The 22,637-nt window shown below is 36.4% G+C and overlaps 2 protein-coding genes across 5 annotated transcripts; both read left to right on the top strand.

Moving 5' to 3' along the window:
- The first annotated feature begins 369 nt into the window (after positions 1-369).
- On the top strand, positions 370-14,077 carry lca5 (lebercilin LCA5). Of its 2 annotated transcripts, XM_084099822.1 has the most exons (9): positions 370-704; positions 2,969-3,316; positions 4,867-5,402; positions 6,081-6,218; positions 6,321-6,417; positions 6,741-6,874; positions 9,922-9,957; positions 10,773-11,016; positions 11,243-14,077. In XM_084099822.1, exons 1-9 carry the CDS (start codon positions 674-676, stop codon positions 12,034-12,036), a joined length of 2,358 nt encoding a protein of 785 aa, XP_083955948.1. In that variant the 5' UTR covers positions 370-673; the 3' UTR covers positions 12,037-14,077. The 2 variants fall into 2 exon arrangements, with proteins under 2 accessions (XP_083955948.1, XP_083955949.1); XM_084099823.1 differs by lacking the exon at positions 9,922-9,957 and having other exon boundaries at positions 375-704; positions 10,776-11,016.
- A 1,059-nt stretch (positions 14,078-15,136) lies between these two features.
- Positions 15,137-21,525, top strand: hmgn3 (high mobility group nucleosomal binding domain 3). 3 transcript variants are annotated; one of them, XM_084099525.1, is made up of 7 exons: positions 15,137-15,336; positions 17,433-17,483; positions 17,585-17,614; positions 17,948-17,995; positions 18,295-18,402; positions 20,105-20,204; positions 20,829-21,525. In XM_084099525.1, exons 1-7 carry the CDS (start codon positions 15,322-15,324, stop codon positions 20,834-20,836), a joined length of 360 nt encoding a protein of 119 aa, XP_083955651.1. In that variant the 5' UTR covers positions 15,137-15,321; the 3' UTR covers positions 20,837-21,525. The 3 variants fall into 3 exon arrangements, with proteins under 3 accessions (XP_083955651.1, XP_083955652.1, XP_083955650.1); XM_084099526.1 differs by lacking the exon at positions 20,105-20,204; XM_084099524.1 differs by lacking the exon at positions 20,829-21,525 and having other exon boundaries at positions 15,173-15,336; positions 20,105-20,233.
- Positions 21,526-22,637: the final 1,112 nt, after the last annotated feature.

Genomic DNA, 22,637 nt, shown 5'->3' with positions numbered 1-22,637 from the left:
CAAGTGTACCTAGGACAAAAGCTGTTTGTTTTTTTAAACATTGTTCCTGTTGGAAACATATATAATATAAAAACGTATATTTAAATATAAACATTTTAATAGATATAAAATATTTATATAGCCTATCATCTAAGTGCTGTCATATCTAATTGCTAACAAGTAAAGTTTTTAATGTCTTATTATTTCACTTATTAATGCCAGTCTGACTCAAGACTTGCTTTATTGTATGTCTTTCTGACGAGTTTTGCTCCTTTTAATAATACCACCGACGCCTGAAGCCTGTCTAGTCTGTCAGTGTAATATCAGCCGAGATCAACAAGTGGTGACGGAGTGACAGGGGCGCGCACGTTGCCATGGAGAGGCGTCACTATGACACCAGTCCAGTAGCAGAAGGCGAGGCGTGGATTCAGAGATTTCACCAACTCCTTCAGTAAAGCACATATTCCTCTTCAAAAGCCACAACCTCCGCCATAATCGACCTCAGATGACGCTTGATTAAATGATAGACGACCAAACATCCATTTCTTTACCGTATCGTTTAAGGTTTTGCTAATCGTTTGGTGTCGTCTCTCCAGTTGAGAGTGTTGTGTGTTGTCCTAGTTGCACGATATAATCCAGCTAGCTCGTCAAGTGGCTGGCTAGCGAGTTTGCGAGCCGTTAATCGAGCCATGTTATGAAGAAACTGACTGAAGAACAAGAAACTGGTAAGTACTTAATTTCACGCGCGTTCTTGCAGTGTACGTTCAGGGTTTGCTATTCCTTTTGTCACTCGAAAAACACTAACAACCAGTTAGTAAATAAGAAACACCAGCAGCTTCTTCCTTGATACAATGATACACGTATTAAGATGCAGTCAGACATTGTTTTGTTTTAAATAAAGACTTGTTGACCGACTTCCTGTTGTTTATGGACACCTGTAAGTTGGACTAACCTTAACTTACTTATTTCCCGAGTTCTGAATTCATAAAGCTCTTTTGTTATGATATCTGACAACAGTGCCTATAATGTCTTCATTATTGTAAGTTAATCTCAGTTGAATGCTAAGTTTGAATGATAGCCTATATATATTTTTATATAATCACTTTATGTTCTTTTTTACTCAAGTTTGAGTCAATTTTATAAGATTGTCAACCAAACTGATTGACATTTGTTGTTGTGATGGTTAATAAGGCCATTCAAAGTCAAACTGGCCTGTCATGTGCAGGTGGTTTCAATGGCAGTTCATCACATAACGTTATGTACAAAACACCTTGGTCATTTAAAAGGGGTTTTAACATTAGACTGACTCAATGTATTTGAATGTCTTATGTGTAAAAACACTCTCTGCTTGTGTGCTATTGTATCAATTTTGCATTTGCATAATTTTCCTTACCTAAAGTCAATAATAGGTCTGTGGCTGAATATGTAAAAATTGGTCTCAATTACAGATTTTTTTTGGGGCTAAGCTATAGGCTAATTAAAATTTGGCTGATGTTTCTTTGGTGAAGGTCTTATAAAACTCAAGATTTCCTTTATAGAGTTGTTTTTTTTTTAATGTTCATTTTAAATATGTAAGATCAACTTAATTTTTTTTGGCAAAAACTAAGAATTTTTTTGACATGTCTTAATGGATGCCATAGAAACATTTTACCAAAATAGAGGGAGGTGAAAGGTGAGGTAATAATTGAACGTGTTTAGCATGCCATTAAGGAGTGAATGATATTATTGGCCCGCTTACAAAGGACATACTCAATCTCCATGGTGACCGAGACCAGAGAGGATATCAGGATTCTGCAGGTTCAGGGACAGAAAAAGGAGGACTTGTCAGTAGCCTTACAAAAGGGTCATAAATCTTGCTTATTTTATGACGATACACCACAGATCTGCCGTAGCTCATTTATGTCTTGTAACCAGCTCTATTGACACTTGGTGATTTCTTATTTGTGCTCAGTTTGAGACCATCATATTCATCACAACACAATTTATGCCATGATGTGGTAAGAAAGTGTCTGGCAAACACATATCTAAAACCACATATCCAAGTGCCTTGGTGTTTGAGATTTGATCGATCATGCCTAAAGTAATGTACCAAATTTTAGTGTCTTGAATGTTAGTCAAGTATATTTGTATAGCGCTTTTCACAATACAGATTGTATCAAAGCAGCTTCACAGTATTAAATTAAAATAATACAACAAGATTTGTTTCTAGTGGAATTTATTGATTGATAAATTTAAATTAAATATCCCCAAAATATCCCCAACTGAGCAAGCCAAAGGCAACAGTGGCAAGGAACCGAAAAAACTCCATCAAGTGACCTAATGGTGACCTGAAACTCCATCAGGTGACCTAATGGAGAAAAAAAAAAACTTTGGGAGAACCCAGGCTCAGTCGGGGCCAGTTCTCCTCTGGCGTTTATGAACTAGAGGCCGGATTGTAGTTTGAACTGTAAGATTAAAAGTATTATATGAATGCCTGGCTGAAGAGATGCGTCTTTAATCTAGTTTTAAACTGGGAGAGCGAGTCTGAGCAACGAACAGTATCAGGAAGGCTATTCCAGAGTTTTGGAGCTAAATGTGAAAATGCTCTCCCTCCTTTGGTGGATCTGGATATCCTAGGTATGACCAAAAGACTCAAATTTAGTGATCTTAAAGAGCGCGATGCGATAGTGTCTTGGCTCGCCTGGCCAATTAATATTAATATTAAAGAATTAATAACACGTTACTGTCGTGAATGAGCAACAAATGTGACGTTGTCTTAATTCAGTCGTGATGAAGCCTCTCAGACAGCTTGAGTGTTTAGCGTCTGGATTTATGTCACGATTCGCTCAAGGCTCACACACAAACTCCACAACCTGATTTGCAAACATACCGTGCCTTTTTTGATTTGTGTGTTTGAAAGGATGTGTGCTGTTTATTAATTGTTAGTGAAGCGCATATTCAGTTCAGTCTCAGTCTGATGTTGTCTCGATCATTGTGAACTGTATTGCAGGGGAAGACATGGACTTGCATGCAGAAAATCAGGAATCAGAGCACAGCCGATTGTCTCACCGAAGTGATGCGAAGATCTCGGAATCTCCTCAACATTCTGGGAAACAGGAGAAATACTGGAAAGACATTGGGAGCTCGGATGGGAAACATGCGCGAACCAGGACACAAGAGCCGACTGGAGACCCAGACCGCGATCGGTGTTCGGACGGAGATCACAGCAGTGCCTCTTTCTACTCGGATGATTATGAAAACATCTCGCACTCGGATCGGTCGCTCTCGCCAGCCTCTCCATCTCCACACAGAAAAGGGAGATCTAAGAGAGTGTCCAGCAGCCCCTTACATCGAACAGGTATACACACGCACATAATTGGCAAACACATCCAGTGGAGTCTGAAATCCCATTGAAAATCTAGGAAGAAGAATTTTTTTTATATAAAAACAAAGTATATAATAATTTAATATAATAATAAAATATAAATAAAATGTACTTGAAGCACAAGATGCTCATTGAATTGATCCCATATCATGTTTGGATAATGATTACTGGCAAGGTTTCGCACTTGTGGAGTTCATTTAACTCAAGTACTGTTCATGGAAAACCTTCTTTACCTCTCCTTTGCACTCACTTTATTAAAAGCCAGCAACATAATGGAACAAATTCATCAGCAATCCAGAAGGTCAACCGCATTAAATTAGTCTGAGGTGTCCTCTTATCCACTAGTTACATGTGTAACATAATTAACATGATGATCAAGGCCATCAGCATCTAAATCTTGATAGCGCATGGCAATATTTTTTTTAATTTTTTTTTTCAGTTAATTTTCTTGAGACACTCTGATTGTTGTGAATCATCCTGATCTGAGTGATGGGCAGCAGTGTGATGTTCTCACTCAAAAGACTGCAGTCTTATAAATTAACGCTTTCTCACAAAACCTGTCGAGGACATGGCCAGGTCATAATTAACTCTGAAAACAAAAATAAATAATAATTATTAATAATAGTTAATAATTCTATTTTATAGTTTCATTTAATATGATGCCTATAAAAAAGTACAAAACAATAACAAAAAATACTTTAATACAAATATATATATTAGTTTATGAAAAAATACTGTATTACAGTAATGAAAATCATCGAGAAGTATAATCACAAACATATGTCTAGTAAAAAATCCAAATGTGCTTCATTGTCATAAAAATAATGTTGTAATGTTGTCATGTTGCAAAAGATCCTAGATGGTCCTATAAGAGGTTTCAGTTTCTTTATGCTATATGTAATTTTTAATTTTGATGGAATATAACCTGGATATTAGGTTAGGGTTAGGGTAACAGACTAAAGCATCTTTTAGGAAATAACTGTTGTGTCCTGCAGTACCAATAACGACCAGCAGATTGCATAAGAGATATTTAGCATCAAGCATCATTTGAATAGAAAATTACTTTTTGTTTTACCACAATCATTGTCAATGCCAATATGTTAATAGGAATGTTGGGTTGTACACTACCATTCAAAAGTATGTGAACATTAAGTTTACTTTTATTCAGCAAGATTTCATTAAAATGATCCAAAGTCTTAAATAATAAAGTAAAAGACTTTTATGTTGTTCTTTTGAACTTTTTATTCATCAAAGAGTCAACAAAGAAAAATATATCATGCTTTCCACAAAAATATTAAGTAGCACAAACCGTTTTCAACATTGTTACTTATGCACCAAATCAGCAGAGTACAATTATTTCTGAAGGTCAAAAATACAGTAAAACATATTGAATTTTTTTATATATATTTTTAATATGTGCATGTATGTATCTATTCAGATATATGGTAATAACTGCACATATTTGTGTGTGTTTTTTTAGGCCTTATTTACTTATGTGTACTTATATTTATTATTCTTTTCAGGTGTGCATAAAGGTGTGTCACGCCGTTTCCCACCCCATCATCCTCAGCAGCAATCAGGAGGCATCCGATCACAAAGTTTGAGTAAAGACGCTCCATCCAAAGAAGTGGACCCCGTCACCAAGCGCATGCTTTCTGCACGTCTGCTAAAGATCAACGAGTTGAAGAACGCATTATCTGAGCTGAGGCTGCATGCAGACAAGCTGCAGCGCGAGAACCGTTTACTGCGACAGCTACAGCTGCGGCAAGAGAAAGCTCTGCATCGCTACGATGACACCGAGAGCGAGATCTCGCAGCTGCTGTCTCGTCACAACAATGAGACTCACGTCCTCCGCGAGAGGCTGCGACGCAGTCAGGAGAGCCAGCGCACAGCTGAACGCAGCCTCAGGGAAACGGACGTCCAGCTCCAGCGCTGTCGCGGCCAGCTTCAGAAACTACAGCAACTTGCAGATGACCAGAATCTCGGAGAGAGGGAGGAACTGTCACGAAAACTGATGTACGCTCAAGGCAAATTACAAGAAAGTGAACGCAGAGTAAAGGTAAAAAAAAAAAGAAAGCAACATTGCAGGGCTCAACAATAAGGATGGCTTGCTGTTCCGGGGCAAACTGTCACTTGTTGGGCTAGCGCTATATCATGTAAATGCATTTGTATGCCTTGCAAACTTAAACATTTGGTTGTGAATTCTTCTTATCAACTTTTTGTCAACTCAGCTATCTCAAATGATCTACTGACTAACATTTATTATTGTTCATTATTTATGAATTTTCTTGTATAATTATAATAAATATATAATTTCTTTTTTTACATTCATATAATGCTAACTGATTTTTTACAAATTCTCTTTGTAAAGAAAACTTTGACATAAATTGATGAGAAAATGTTTTTTATATTTATTTAATAAATAATAATATATATATTTTTTAATATTATATAATCATTTTTATAGTTGTATAATATTTAAATAAATAAAAATAAAATTTCAAATGTATAATTAAAAAAATTAAATATAAAATTGGCAATTTTTATGAATTTAAATTTATACATTTTAAATATAATATTAATTATGACAATGATCAAGATTGAAAATTGCCCTGGTTTCTTATTTTCCTAAAAATAAATTCCTTTTAAGAGTTATGACTGCAATGACTTCATCCTGTAAGGATCACGCTGTCAGTATGTGTTTATGTCTAAGTTTGTGTGTGCAATGTATCATCAGGAATTGGAGAAGAACATGGAGCTGAGTAGTGGGAGCTTTCAAAGGCAGCTAGCTAATGAGAGGAGGAGAACTCACGATGCACAACAGGAAGTTAAAGCTGTACAGGAGGAAGTAGAGAAACTTTGCACTAAACTAAAGGTACCAAATACTGCACACCCACAAGCTGTATCCAGCCTTAGATGTTTATTAATTTAATTGCAAACCCATCACACCATGTTCATTTTTTGCATCTTATTTCAGGAGAAAGAAAAGGAGCTGGATACTCGTAACATCTACGCTAACAGGATACTTAAAACTTCTTCCAGAAAAGAAGTAGAGAATGGCAGCAAACGGAAAGGTAGATCAGCATTTATTGATAGGCTCATCTAAGTCTAATTACACAACTGTACTATTCACCTTCCTCCCAGGACACTTAAACATTCAGTCCATAACTACTACTAGCAGACAAGCAATGACTCCATAACAAACATATTCCTATGGCGATTACTGTATATTCCCGTGTGTTTCAGCTTTGTTTTACAGTGGTTCTATGGATTAGATATGAGAGTGTTTGAAGAGGACTGAAGGGCCTTGAATGGAATAGTATTATATATGTAATGAATTTATGTGTTTGTGCCAGTAATCTATGTATTTTGTAACATGTTTGTGTTTGTGTTGAAGGCTCCAATACAACCAGCACTAAAGCAGTACAGACCGAGGACAGAACGTCCTCATTGGACTTCCCATCGCCACCTCCAGCTCTTACCAACGGAATCCCACCTGACAACCAGGCCGATGACTACATCTCCCTGAAGGCACGTACAGTCTGCTTGATAAAGAACTTATAAGTGACATGTCTTTTTGTATTTTGTTTTGTTGAAACCAATTTATTTATTAAACATAAGAGACCTCTATTTCATAAAATTGCATTTAACCACATAGAGTTTCAGTTTAATGTATGGCATTAATTAATAATTAACGCCCAGCGTTCACTATAGCTTTGTTTCAAAATCTAGTGAGCTGCCTTGTTGTCTATTGCCTATATACAGGTAGCATCCAAATCGTCATTGAACTGATTTGTAACGCTCTACTTAGGAAGAAACTCACAAATATAGCACCCTATTCAGATTTTGACATTAAAGGGATAGTTCACCCAAAAAGGAAAATTCTGTCATCATTTACTCACCCTCAAGTTGTTCCAAACCTGTATGAATTGCTTGCTTCTGCTGAACACAAAATAAAATATTTTAAAGAATTTGGGTAACCAAACAGTTGATGGACCCCATAGACTTGCATAGTATGGAAAAAAAATACTATGGAAGTCAATGTCAACAAAATCAACAGTTTAGTTACGACATTCTACGACATACAAAATATCTTCTTTTGTGTTCAACAGAAGAAAGAAATTCATACAGGTTTGGAACAACTTGAGTAAATGATGACAGAATTAAAAATTTTGGGTGAACTATCCCTTTAATATGTTGCTAAACTAATAGTGTGATACTCTAATAAGCATGAAAATACATCATACACAGATGTTGGGTAAAATAATATTTTTTTATTTTCAATTATTATTACGAATGAACAATTTTTTTATGTTTTTATTATTAAATGATTACTAAATATTAAATATAATTTAAATAATAATTCAATATGTTCAAATGTAATGTTTATTATTGACACGTCTGTCTTTGTCTGCAATCTTGGATTTTTTTGACTGAAATAACTTTTTGGAACAGCTTTGTCATTTTAAGATCATCTAATGCCTAATATTCTAATCATCTAATTAGAATATTGTCTTTGAACTTCCGTTTTTGCGGTCACTCTGTATATTTTTATGGCATTGCTGTCCAGGAGTAATTAGCTTTTTAAGTGGATTAACTTAAAGGTCCCATATTGTACACCTTTCTGAAGTTTTATTTTAGGTTTTGATGTCCTTATATAATATATGAATATATATTTGCGGTATAAGTACCAAAAAACAAGCCTGTCTACTTAATATTCATGAGCCTCTCTTCTGATTGGCCTGTTGTTTTCTGAGTGACCCACCATTGGTGGGGGTGGGACTGAAGGCGGTGACCGAGTAGTTCTGACATCACATTTATACGGAAGTCACAACGGCTCATGAAAAGGCACAGCTACTTTATGCAGGCTGTGTGCATTTGTCTGTGGATCGACTGTTTTGAAACTTGTATGGTAGTTTCATAGCCCCTAGACCTCTGTTATCATGAAAAAAGCCAGGAAATTTCAGTTTTGACAAAATGGGACCTTTAATGTAAAGTTAACGAAAGTTATCATGAGGATTGTAATGTTTAAACCAGATGTCTTAACAAATGTAGTCAGTAGACCGGGAAGATTTTAAAACGAGCCGTGCATTCATAAATACGCAAGATCGCTGTTAAAATACAAACCGGAAGACAAAAGATAACAAGCGCAGCATTGAAAAGGGGCGGGGCTACATAAGGTCTATTTAGGCCACATTTACACATAGCCGGGTATTTAGAGAAACAAATATTTCCCCCCCTCCGTTTTCAATAATAACATTGTGCACACAACATCGTTTTCAAAAAAGTTGTCATTTACATCAACCCGCATAAATACGCTGTCGAGCGCCATCAATAACTATGCCAAACCTATGGGCGGCAGTGTAGGGAGAAGGATAAAGCCATGCAAGCCAATCAGAATCCTCAGAATCGACAACAACGAATAACACGAGTGACTTCCAAGGAGGTAATGTTTCAGAAAAAACTGAAGCTTCCCCAGGGGCCGCCATTGATTAGCAGACCCTCACCTGCTGTTAGCATTCCATTGACTCCCATTCATTTTGGCGTCACTTTGACAGAGAATAACTTTACATCTGAGGCGTTTAAAGACTCCATTTGTCCATTATTTATTTCTAAAGGAACACGAAAATGTATAAAAGGCTCCATTACCTTGTATCTTATGTTATGGCCCCGTAGAAGCAGTTTTTGTAGAAATAGGCTAACGATTGCGTCTTAACCACTCGACTCTCTGTCGCACAGTAGAGAAATTACCGTATGGACAGGAGGAGAAGCTCGCGGGCAATCGGGGGGACGTGGAGGCAAAATGACAAAATAATTAATCCGAATACTTAGCAAAAGTTTCTCCTGCTCCTAGCTCATGGACACATCCTACTCACACTCTCCGTCTCTGCAAGTTTCGGAAGGGAATTATTCAGATTTCTCTTGGCACAGCTACTAGAAGACAGACAGGTTGCTCACGTCACATATACGTCGTCAAGCTCAGTTTGAGTCTGCGCAGTACGCTCAGCCATCAGGAAGTGAGTGCTTCTAATTGACTTCACTTTTCTCCGTTGAATCCAATGGGGTCGCTGTGTCCATTTCTTTTACTGTCTATGGTGACTTCCTAAGGCGCTCACTTGACGTTAAGCATTTTCTGGCGCATAATGTGACGTTTGAGAACCTAAAACCCCGTTTCTCCCAGTTGACACGGCAACACATAACCGGCGTTATCAGAAATCTCCACTTTGGCCGGAGTTTTTAGAAATAATCGTTTTCTGTGATAAAAACGGGGTTTTCGTGTAAATGAGAGGCCAAACCGCAGGGAAATATCTGCGTCTTCCCTTCGTGTAAACTGGGCCAAAATGTCTCTAAAATTTGATTGCTCATGAGGAAAATCTATCATGTTTCTGTTTCATCTTCTTTCATTTGATACTCTTCGCAGTTATTCTTTTGTTGATGTTTGATTTAGTTTGTGCTTAATTTACACCTTTCTTGTCTCTCTTTCTCATTCTGTTTTATCAATCTTTTTGTTAGCTTACATACCTGTGAATTTCCTTGTTAATTAATCTTTGAAGTAATTTTTAATGATTGACTTTCAGGATCAAAAGCCTGCTGTGAACCACAGAGTAAAAAAGGTTGGCCTTATAAGTCTGTCCTTCTGTGTACCAGCATGCTGCACACAATAGAATAGTAGTTCATATGCTGGCTCCCAAAGCAAATCTTAATTCTTTAATTGAGCATTGCATTGCTGCATGAAGTGCTGACCTCTTAACCTCTGCCAAATAGTCTAAATCAACAAAAGAACACTTAGTAACATGGCTGATTAGTTTTACAGCTTGAGTGTCCATGATTCTTAGATCATTCTGAATTAAGAATGCCAAGAATGTTAAGAATATCCCAGCTCTGAGAGAATATGTATTATTTTATCTATGGTAGAGATCACGTTTGAAGATCTAGTTAATCCAAAAATGAAAATTCTGTCATCATTTACTCACCCTTGTGTAATTTAAAATGCATTTTTTTCTTTTGTGGAACTTCTCCCTTACATTAAATTCAATTGTGATCAGGAGCGGTCAAGCTCTAAAAATGACAAAAAATAACACCATAAAGAAAAGAAGAAATAAACACCAAAGAAACACCAAAAATTCTCTGCAATAGCTGCTGTTAATGTATATTGAAATATTTTGTCAGGTTTGATGTTAGTGATGCCATATGTTATTGGTTCTTGTGTGTCTTTTAACTGATTGAGAAATGCCAACTGAATGTCACATTTAAACATCATGAGGGTGAGAAAATGCTGACAATTTTCATTTTGTGCAGACTAACCCTTTAACACATACATAACATTTCAGTGAGCAAGCCTTACAGAAATGATGAGCTTTGTTTTTTTACTCTCTTCTGGTCCTTTGTTTGTTTGTCATCCTTTTTTTTCCCCCCTACGATACATCAGCAGGATCAACAAGAAAAAGAGCAGAGACTGAGAGAAGCAGACGAATGGAAGATCCAACAGTTTTGGAAAGAAAGGGAGAATGAAAGAGGCATGGAATCTGTGATGGAACAGACAAGGGAGAAGGAGAGAGGAAAAGACACACTGCATGACAGAGAAAGAGAAACGGAGATGCTGAAAGTCAAGGAGAGGCAAAGACTAGATCAACAGCCCAGCTCAAATGAGAAGAACTTAAAGGGAAACAGAGGTAATTATTGTGGAAACCATGATACATTTTTCAGGATTCTTTGATTAATAGAAAGGTCAAAAGAACAGCATTTATTTAAAATAGAATTTTTATAACAATGTGAAAGTCTGTAGTCACTTTTGAACTATTTAATGCATCTTTGCTGAATAAGATTTTTAGGTTGTGTAATTGTTGAAATGCATGTTTGCAACTTCAGCGATTAATCAATCAGTTTCTTATAAAATAGGCCTGGACAGAGAGGAAGAAGATTGGAGGAATGGCCTGTCTATTTCTCCAAAGGAGGAAGAGAGCAGGAAGCAGCGCGAACTGGAAGAGTTACAACATAAAGCGAGAAATCTGGAGACCCAGGCCAATCAAGAAGAGTGTGCGGAAGAGGAACGCCAGCGCAAAGAGCAGCTATTGCTTAAGATGCATCAGATCGACATGCAGACTCAGGGTCAAGACTCAGACTTCTTCTCTGATGACACGGGAAGTGTCCGCTCTCCTCTACGGTTGTCCGAGAAACGTAACCACAACGGTATTTTTAAATTCACAGAGACAGAGGAGAACACAAACACATTTGGGAGTGGGAGAAGAGGAGGTGGTCACAGAGCACAAGGACCTAGTGCGGATCTTGATCTTTCTTTTGGCAGCTATGCCCCTTCTTTTGGTAAATCTGCCTCCCGTACAGGTTTGGGCACACGAAACTTAAATCAGTCACCTCGAGAAGCGGATGATGGGCTGGATCTGAGTGGCCTGGTCAAAGAGAGGAAGTCCAACCTCATGCAGCAGCTTTTTGGGGCCACAGCCACTCCACCTCCTTCAGATCCATCCAGCAAGATGGAGATTCTAAACCCCCCTCTAACAACCCAGTTCCCATCAGGACCAGTGAATGGACGGAGGAGGGACTCAGACACACCAAATGGACTAAACATCAGTTCTCTCCCCAACAGTAGAAGCACTCTACAAGTCTCTGAGAGCCGACCCATGGTCAGGGCCATTACATCATTTGATGATGACATAGAGGAAGTCACACTCTAGGGCAGTTTTATAGTCAATACGAAGGAATCAGTTTCTTGAAAGCAGAAGGAGAGAATCCAAAACACCTCTTGTACCCACTTGTACTCCCTTATGAAGTAATCTCTGAGTAAACAATGCTTAGTTTGCCAACATGCCTCTTTTTCAACACTTCCGGCAAAATCATAGAGGAAGACTTTCTCAATTACACTATTTTCATAGTTAGGTATACAAAGGGACCTAAATTAACACTCGCTATGCACCAAATGTGGGGGGAAAAAACCTTGCCTTTTGGCCTGTAACTCTTTGTTAGGAACCACAGCGTAATAGATGGTTAAAGTCAAACTGATAGAATGATAATCTGACCCTTGCTGATGTAATCAGTGTGAGTGATTCAAATCAAGAACACACGACCTGTCTTGGAGGGAAAACATCCGTTGTGACTTGCACATTTTCAAACGACTTATACCTTAAATGAATGTTTATCAAAAGGTTTTTTAGCCATTTTTTTCACCACTTATGTAGAATATATCTAATGTTAAGCCACCAAAACAAAAATATTATCAGCAAGGTCACAATGTGTGACTGGAAAAATATTTATGGACGATAAATCCTCACAATGCACCATTGTTACATATGGGAGACCAGGTCATGTTGGACTCTACCTCTGTGTGTTATAATTGCTGAGAAACTCCCTTGCATACCACATGAAAAGTAGCAATGGTTAACGCTGTATTCAGATTTTCTTACTAAACAAGAGCATGATAAGTAGAGATAGAGGGTGGGGTGCATTAGCCGATAGTCTTCAGTTTACTGTATGTGTTTGTTTGAAAGGAAAAGGCTATGCACTTTCAGTACTGATATGACTGAGACAGAGCTTTGTCCTCAGAGAGCCACGCTGTGGCTTGGCAGACTCAGGTCTGGGCTGTGTCTTCTCTGAACCAGTCCTCCCACACAGCACTTTTTAGCCTCTTCACCTCACTTTAGATAAATGTTCATGTCTATTATGCGACAAAGGAGAGTGTCTGGTTTATAAGGTATAGTCAAGTTTATAGATTAAACGATGAGCCAAATAATCAAATGATCTCTTTACAGGACACCCAAAAAATATGGATAATTAAAAATATCTGAATTTCATTGCTTTAGATAACAAAATATCTAGCCAAGTGGCATTTTCTCAGATCTTACTAACTGGTCCCAATGTGAACAATTCAAACTTTTAAAACTTGTTTTTCTAAAATGTTTTCTTGAAAATTGTACTTGTGCTACCAGATAAATGTAATTTGGTATGATATTTTATATCATATATATGAATAAGTGGGTAATGTATACTTGGCCATTTTGGATGTTTCATAAAGCCCAGGCTCATCAATGTAAAACCACTCATGGGTCATTATCTGTGAGATTTTGTCAGGTGGTTGTTTAAAAAATAATAATAATGTGTGTAATTAGCAGATATGTTTGATTAGCTCTATAAAAATTTTAGTGATTTGGTTTTTATTTATAAAGCATTTCAGGGTTCATTTCAATCTCAACTGTTAAATCTGTTGTGAAATACTAAAAACAATGTGCTTGATATTGTTTCTTATTTTGACTTTTTAATGAGGGATGTCACACAATTTATAAGTGGACAGATATGAAACAAACGCAAATCAAATATTTAACTACAAATTGTATTATATTTAACGGTTTTAATTACAAAAGATATTTTCACTTCAGGGCCACATTTTATTTATTTTTTAAAGAACAAAATCTGGCACCCATTTGAACACATCAATCAGGTTGAAAAGTATCTAGTACTCACTTTCCATTTAAAAATGTTACGTTTTTTTGTTTGAATGAGATCTATGATTGACATTTTACTCTTTTCCAAAGCACTGCAACATCTTACTGTAGCACCAAAATCCTTCATTGCGACAAATTCTATTATTTTATAATATTACAATGGCTTGAGGTGGATTTTGTGGCTTTATTTTATTTGTCTCTGTAATCAGACTTTTGTATTGTATGGCTGAAATTGAAAGTGATCCTCTATGATTATTCAAATAGAGTTTTTATGGTTTAAGTGTCTTTGTTACATCTTTTCACAAGCTTTTGAAAGAGCAATGTCCAAAAACATCATACACACTGGAATATGCAAGACCATTTGTCAGCACATGGCATTGTGTACGGAGTGATCTCCAGAATCAGATCCATGCGTGGCCTAGAAATGTATGCTTGACACATGAACAACCTCTATCATTAACAGGAAATCTCTGATTGTCTTCTCTTGAGTGCTGCATGCTTCCAGAGATACATGTGTGTTGTGAAGCATGGTAGAATGTTAACTATTGTGAACTTACTATAGAATGTCATCCATTGTAAGGTCATGGCAGAGATGTGGCCATTGTGAGGTCATTGTGGAGGGATGCTATTGTGCTTGTGGGGCGAATGGTTCTATGCATTTAACCTTGAAATCACATGACGGTCACACGTGAATCGGTTATATCAATAATTAATCTGTTATAGGTTATAGCATGCATCTGATGAAACCTGTAAAGAAAATGGAAAATGTCTAGGTCACATTTCATCCTTAAACCTATTTTAGTATCATGAAGGTGGTTTTTGATTTTGGGGTGAAATGTGACCTTTCTGTGAGATTTTTTTGTACCTCATAATGCACTTTAGGTTGTAATGTTACAGATTCGCGTTTCTTATCCATTCATGCTTATTTAACTGGTGTGATACTGCAGTTGAGGATAATAAATACCAATAAATTAATAAATAATGAAGTAAGTAAATGTTATTCTGTTATTCGCTATGTTTTTTAGTTATTTAGTATGGACACCATTTTTCTTTTTCAGTGTACGCATACATTTTATTTTGAAGCCTCGCATACGTTTCCCATAAAGCCGAGCGTGTGGTGTCAAGCGTGGATTGGTTTGTCGTCACTTTATCCCCCCCTCACGCGGACCTTTAAACCCATCCAATACAAAGCGCTCTAATTTGCATACAGAGAGCGCGTAACCAATGAGGTTGACGGGCTGAAGAGCTTTCCTCAATTCAAACCAATATCTGAGGGCGTTATATTAACATATTTGCTTCGCAGACCAATCGCTTTGAGGAATGGCGGTTAAGTGTGGACAGAACTGACCAATGGACAAAGACGAGGGTAGAGTCTGAGGTCTGCATAATATTAACATGTTATTACCAGAGGTGTTTTAGATATTGATCCTGTATTCGGTGGTAGTTAAACTCATTCCCTCATCTCACAGGTCCATACCTGCTTTTCTAATTTAATAAAGACGAGTGACAGGAAAATTTGAAAAAATGCCCAAGAGGAAGGTAAGTCAGTTTATATTTATAATTTCCTAACATATCCTCGATTTTCCCTCTTTTTTTTAAGAAATAGCGGCTCGCGTTTAACGATGAGAACGAACACAACGCCGAGCAGGTAAAACGAGGATCAAGTTTTTAAAGCGTTCTATCCTAATCCGCGGGTTGGATTATGGAATCCTGCAAAAGCAATGGAACGTTCGATCATCTTTGCATTCGATCCTCGTCACTTGCTGATTTCCTCCATGATAGTTGGCGGTTTAATAACCCGATGTCTCTTTCGCAGTGAATTTGCCACTCCGTGCGCACTTGTACTGAATGTCACTTTGCGGTGATGCTTCAGTCGTCCTCGGTTAGACTCGAAACCGAGAGCTCTGCTCGAATGCGTCTGATACTCGCCAACCTCCATTTTAAGATGTTCGTTTTTTTTATTAGCTCACTTTCGTCGATCGATAGAGGTCCCCCATTATTTTTGCATAGCCATGTTTGAACCGACAGGCTCTTCCTCCACCCCCATTGCGGAGCGGCAGACCCGTATGTAACAAAGCGCTCTGTCAGTCACACTCAACTCTTTCTCTCATTTTAAGAGGCGATTATGACGGGAGACAAAACGAAACTGTGCTAAACTGTGGACTTGATTGGATAAAACGACAAAATAAAAATAGTATAAATATAACAGCACGTTTGCACGTCTAATGATGCTTTATCGACAATGATCCAAAGTCCACCGAGCTTCACTATCCCACATCAGCGGGGGGCGTCGACTAATGCCTAACAATGTGGGGGTTTAACACCCCCCACCCCCCTCCACAAGTTTGTGGTAATCAGAAATTAAAAAAAGAATTGAAATTATGACCGTGTTGTATCAGCCAGATATGTTCATGATGGAGGCAATGAAGCGGGAGTTTCTCTAGGGGGAGTGTCTCTCTTCAATTAGTGAGGCTAAACAATGGACACTTTCCAAGAATAGGTTCCAAAACTTCTCAAAGCAAAAAAGTAATAATAATACTAATAAATTAAGTGCTGCTTTTTCAACGAATGGTCAGTGTCAATGAAATTAGGTGCCTGTTTTTCAGAAAAATGTTCAACCACAGAATGTCAAATTTCTATTTAGCTTATACTATTATTAGTTTAAAAACATGATTCGTGTGATTTAGTTTTTTCCTATTTATAAACGTTAAATAAACAAAGTAGAATTAGGTTAGGGACAAAATGTTGGCCTGTAGTTGCTGATAAACTTGTGTAATAATTATTAAAAGTACAAAAAATGTTCCTTTTTTTTTATTAATTTGTTAAGTAGCACTGATTGAGTAATGATTAAACTTGACAATTGCAGCAAACACTAAAGTTTGTGTAAAAACTGAATGATATTTAAATGTTTTTCTGCCATACTATAAATGTTACCTTTTTTTTCTCGTGTTTTTGCAAGATTGTGTGTAGCAGTATTGCAGCTAAAATTTAGAACATAAATAAATAGTATGTTTTTGGTCATTATAATACGCTCACAATGAATTGAATATCAACAGGTTATGTCAAAACAACATTGTATGATTATAATTGTTGGATACAGAGAAAAGTCCTCGGAAGTCAAGCTACTTTGTTAAGTAATGGTTCAAACATATCTAATAGTTCTAACAACAATAACACATGAAATGTGTGTATCTATTTTTTTTTTAAGAATTAAATAAAATACCAATTTCTGGAAAGTGCTTCAAAAGCTTTTCAGGCTTATTAGAGTGTGTAGATGTGGCATATTAAATTGTGCCCAGAGAACGAGTAAACAAGTAGTCCAAGTACCAGAGATAAATTACTATATACACCAAAGGCCTGTGTATCTGATTATAATGAAATCTGACAAGTAAAAGCTACTTATGGTGAACATTGTGTGTGAACTGAGATGAATTAGCTGCTCTTTGCAAGTGTCACTTTATCAGTAAAAGATAACCCGTTGGCATCTAAATAGTGACATGTCCTCAAAGTACTTTGTCTCAGAAATATTTTTTTAAATCGTATTCAATCTGTACTTGTCACAAAACATAAAATTTTTATTTATGTGAAGAAATGTCTGTATGTACAAATTTTGCGTGTTCGTTGTGTCTGTGCAGTCACCCGAGGGAGCGGAGGCCAAAGACGCCACCAAAGTTACTAAGCATGAGGTAATTAAAATTTATTTCTATTTCAAATGTAAAACTGCTAATAGCACAGATGTAAAAATCATATTTTATGTACATCAAAATAATGTTTTTCCATCTTATAGCCCACTCGGAGGTCAGAGCGTCTTTCCTCAGTAAGTGTTTATGCTCTCTTTCCATATGCCCAGATTTGCATATTCCCTATAAGGGTTAGTGAGAACTAGAAACCAGTCTTGGGAACGGGTTTGTCATAAACCTATAGTGCTATCACATGCCCTCTGGGTATCCTGGACTAACACATGGATTAGTATTATTACATTGTATTATCCACTTAGACCGTTTAGATTGGTCTAGTTGAATTGAAATTGTTCTTAAGCTTCTATATTATTGTGTCAGAAAATACTTTACCACTCATTGTGGCCATTGCGTTGTCTGTTATGACACTGTTTATAACTTCCTTCATCCTGTTGTCTTTTTTCAACCCTCAGAAACCAGCTCCTAAACCCGAACCAAAGGCCAAAAAACCAGCTGCCAAGGTAACAGCTCTCTCTTTCTCATTATCTATCTCCATCTTTGTGGCATTTTACATTTTTAGCAAGTTTTTGCATGTGCTTTGCATTGTGGTTAATTTCTTTCCTCCATATATGAAAGTATTTTGCACATATGGTGGAGTTTGTGTATTGTATGGACAGTATTAACTTTTTTTAAAGCCGATTTTGTAGCATTTTTGCAGTAGAGAGAGCTGGTGTGATCTGGCCGGTGTGTTTTGGAGCAATTCAAATTGGTTTGGTACACAATTATTTAATTTGTTGTTCCATTTGTGTTCTATGCACAGAAGCCATCCAATGACAAAGTGGTAAAGGAGAAGAAGGGCGGAGCCAAAGGAAAGAAAGAGGAGAAAGAATCTGCGCCCACTGCAAATGGAGAGACCAAGCCAGAGGAGGTGGGCTAACTCTTTTTTTGTTTGCTAATGCCATTGTCTAGCATTTTCAGTACTTATCTACATGATCTTAATAGAGGAAAAAATGTGAGATGGCTCATTGAAGAGCACAAATGAAGTATAGTCATAATGATACTTTACCCCTAAAAACCTACGTATATATACACTACCGTTCAAAAGTTTGGGGTTGGTAAGATTTTTCAATGTTTTTTAAAGGGATAGTTCACCCAAAAATTTAAATTTTGTCATTATTTTCACCGTGACCCTCATGTTGTTCCAAACCTGTATGAGTTTCTTTCTTCTGTTGAACACAAAAGAAGATATTTTGAAGAATATTGATAACCAGACAGTTGATGGTAGCCATTGACTTCCATAGTATTTATTTTCCTACAATAAAAGTCAGTGGCTACCGTCAACTGTTTGATTGCCAACGTTCTTTAAAATATCGTCTTTTGTTCAACAGAAGAAAGAAACTCGTACAGGTTTGGAACAACATGAGGGCGAGTAAGTGATGACAAAATGTTCATTTTGGGGTGAACTATCCATTTAAGTATCTTATGCTCACCAAGGGTGCATTTATTTGATCAAACAATATTGTGAAATATTACAATTTTAAATAAGTATTTTTTATTTGAATATATTGCATTTATTTCTGTGATGCAAAGCTGAATTTTCAGCATCATTACTCAAGTCTTGAGTTTCACATGATCATCCAGAAATCATTCTAATAAGCTGATTTGATGCTCAAAAAATTCTTCTTATTATTAATGTTGAAAACAGTTGTGCTACTAAATATTTTTGTACAAATTTTAATACTTTTTTTCAGGATTCTTTGATGAATATAAAGTTCAAAAGAACAGCATTTGTTTTTCTTTTGTAACATTTTATATGTCTTTACTGTCACTTTTTTTAACCAATTTAATGCATCCTTTCTGAATAAAAGTATTATTCATAATTATAATAATATAATAATCTTGCTGACCCCAAAATTTGAACAGTAGTGTATGTGTCTACTTTTATTTGTATACATTGGTCATTTATTATTGCATAACACACATTAAGTTGCTAAACTGAGCTCAGGCCTTGGAAAAGGTGCATTTTGTCACGAGAGCCATCTCCCCTCAAAACGCTTTGAGATTACTCAAATTGCCCTCCAGGACACGAAAAAAAAATTTCTTAGCACATTTGTTGTGTGAGCAAGAATGAAAGAGCAGACATGTGAGGTGGGAAAGAATGACCTAGTTACAGACATGTTGTGGTGTATTCTGGATGGTTTGTTCTAAAATGACTGGGTGTGAATTGGTGGCATTATGTAAAGTTTAGAAGGGCTGACGGTGACAAACGGGTATAATACTGCTTTAAAAAATAATACAACTTAAGGATAATATTCTTTGTTATATTTATATGTTGTTGTGCCAAATGAACTACTGTAAACCAGCTTATACTCTTATAATCTTTAGATAATGGCCGATTTCGTTGGATAGTCACGATCAGTGTATCTCCATCTTAATATAATTTGTATAACTTGCTTTTCTAATCCTCTTGTGACAAAATGATTAGGGAAACATGACAATTTATTGTTCAGTGCTCTGTACTAACATGGATTACTTTATACTGACCAATATCTAATGGTCTTATCCTGTATCCCTTCCCATGGCTTCTCAAACACCTGCATGTGCCCTCACACACACACACACACACACAGATCTGTGTCTCACGCTCATCTGTCAGTGTGTCATCATGGAGAAGTTCCGCCCCCTCCTTCCTGTCCATCCGAGGGCAGAACGAGAGTGTTAGAGTAAAGGGTACGAGAGTTTGAAGAGTGCAGTGTGTTTGTGTGCTCGTCACTGTACAGTCTAGATTTATTTGTACTATACAAAAAAATCATTAATAACATTGTTAATGATTGGTAACCAAGGTTAACAGAATGTTCATTACATATAACGTAATTTTAATATTATGAATCCCATCTAAAAGATTTTGAAGTGTTATTTCAGAGCCACTATCTTCACCAGACGGTACAAAATTAATTACTGTTTTCAACCAGGTTTTCTGAATATTAATGGGGCAGATAAACACATTGTTCAGTATATCAACAATAGGTTGGGATAGAAGAAAGTATTTTTTTTTTTTTTTTAATACACACTTAACCTTTAAATTAATTAATTCAAATATCCTTTGAGATGTAAATGTAAGGATAGAAATGCACTCTGCTATCTGTTTTGTCCTGATATATATTATATTTGAGGTAAACTGGTCATCATCTGTATGTGGGCTTACTCGTACTAACCGAGTGGTTTTGGTTGCGTCTGACTTCTCATAACATAATCTAACAGTTTAGAAAAACTAAATAAATCATATCAATACTCTGTCCTCTACATTTAAGAAGTAATTAACTTTTTTCTTTTGTGCTTTTTTCCCCTGTATAGGAAACTGAGACGGCCGATGCCGAGGCTGAGGAGAAAGAGTGATTGAAGTTGTTTTCTGGAATAACAAAGAACATTTTTTATTCCTATTGAGTATTTTGTAAAATGCAAACTTTTTTTAGACTTATCGTACTAGATTTCCTTAGCTAAAAGTCGACTCACACTCCCCGCTGAAGCACCGTACCCGTCTCCTTCTCTTTCATCCGACAGAAGGATAGATTAACTTCAAGGAAAAGCAACAATTATTCTTGAATATTTCACCAGCAGCTCGCCTGCCAAATTCAGCCACTTCCGGTTCATCTTTTGCCACCAGAGTGCATAGCCTTAGCTCCATGTATTTGGTTACTAAGGTCTTTGGTGTGTATTGTCTTTGAGTCTTGTTATTTAATTGGTTGAATATCTTAAAAAAAGAGAGGGAGTAAATAGGGACGAGAGATTTGAGTTGTAACCCTTCGCCTTTTTTTAATCTCCTTTGTAGCATTTTAAGATTCAAGTGAGTTCTTTTAAAATTGCTGAATTAAACATGACCCTTAACAGTGGCAGATATCCATAGCAATAAACAAGTGGTGCTTTGTGCTAGAAGGTTAGGAAAACTCTACAAGAACTGAATCTCTTGACAAATGTAAAAGTCCACAAAACTGGTTTGAGATACTCTCTGTAAAATGTTTTCAAATAAAAGATGAATAAACGGTCAATAGACTATTGTGTGCTTGTTACTGGTTGTTTTTTTAATGCTCCGCAAGTACTGGGTTGTCGTTATTCTCGCAGATAGAAAGGTTCACAGCAGCCTTAAAGGGATAGTTCACCCAAAAATGAAAATTCTGTCATCATTTTCTCACCCTCAAGTTGTTCCAAACCGGTGTGAATTTATTTGTTCTGTTGAACACAAAAGAAGATATTTTGAAGAATGGCGGAAGCCAAACAGTTGATGGACCCCATTGACTTCCATTTTTTTTCTCCATACTATGAAAGTCAATGGGGTCCATCAACTATTTGGTTTGCCCATATTCTTCAAAATATCTTCTTTTGTGTTCAACAGAAGAAACTCATACAGGTTTGGAACAACTTGAGGGTGAGTAAATGATGACAGAATTTAAATTTTTGGGTGAACTATCCCTTTAAGGCCTGTTCACACCAAGAACGAAAACTATATTAGCATTCTGTTTATTCTGAGCGTGCACTGCAGTTATGACATCTAGCATTTAAAATGTTCTAGCTCTTAAAAGTTGGATGAATTCTGATTGGCTGCCAATGATTTAATCGTTCATGAGCTTTTTAGAACTATATCGTTAGCGTTATACGGGTGTGAACGGGCCTTTAGTGTTGGTATACATTTTAACCCTCTATGATACACATGATGATATTGAAATCCAATATATACATAGCTCAAACTAAAGTTTTGGGGGAAGAATATACATGGATATTAAATAAAATAATAAATATGTAAGAAAATAAAATATTGGTACAACAATGAAAAATGGTCAAAAACTAGTACCAATGTGTCTTTCATAAACTGATATAATTCTACATTTGAAATTAGAATTTAATGAAACCTTATAATTTATCCTTTAATATAAAGGCATAGCTCACCCTTAGTTGGATTCTTTGTGTATGAATTAAATCATAATTGTGTTATTTATGCATAAACACAATTATATTACTTAGATAAACTAATTTCAGTAACAACTGATGCCACTATCTATTAAAAAAATGCAGAATTGTCATCCATATTGCCATCCAATGTTTCCTCAATTTATTGTAAAATTATATTTGATAAACATCTGTGAACAAAAACGTATTTAAATTCTAGAT

This window comes from Abramis brama, assembly GCF_963993115.1.
Source record: "Abramis brama genome assembly, chromosome: 22".
Taxonomy (NCBI): domain Eukaryota; kingdom Metazoa; phylum Chordata; class Actinopteri; order Cypriniformes; family Leuciscidae; genus Abramis; species Abramis brama.
This window is presented reverse-complemented; position numbering and strand designations above follow the sequence as displayed.

Coding starts and splice junctions, on each gene's coding strand:
- hmgn3 (XM_084099524.1), top strand. Junction 17,996..18,294: donor CCAAAAAACCAGCTGCCAAG/GTAACAGCTCTC, acceptor TTCTATGCACAG/AAGCCATCCAATGACAAAGT. Junction 18,403..20,104: donor GAGAGACCAAGCCAGAGGAG/GTGGGCTAACTC, acceptor ACACACACACAG/ATCTGTGTCTCACGCTCATC.
- lca5 (XM_084099822.1), top strand. CDS start 674: ATGAAGAAACTGACTGAAGAACAAGAAACTG. Junction 6,219..6,320: donor AACTTTGCACTAAACTAAAG/GTACCAAATACT, acceptor ATCTTATTTCAG/GAGAAAGAAAAGGAGCTGGA. Junction 6,875..9,921: donor ATGACTACATCTCCCTGAAG/GCACGTACAGTC, acceptor ATTGACTTTCAG/GATCAAAAGCCTGCTGTGAA.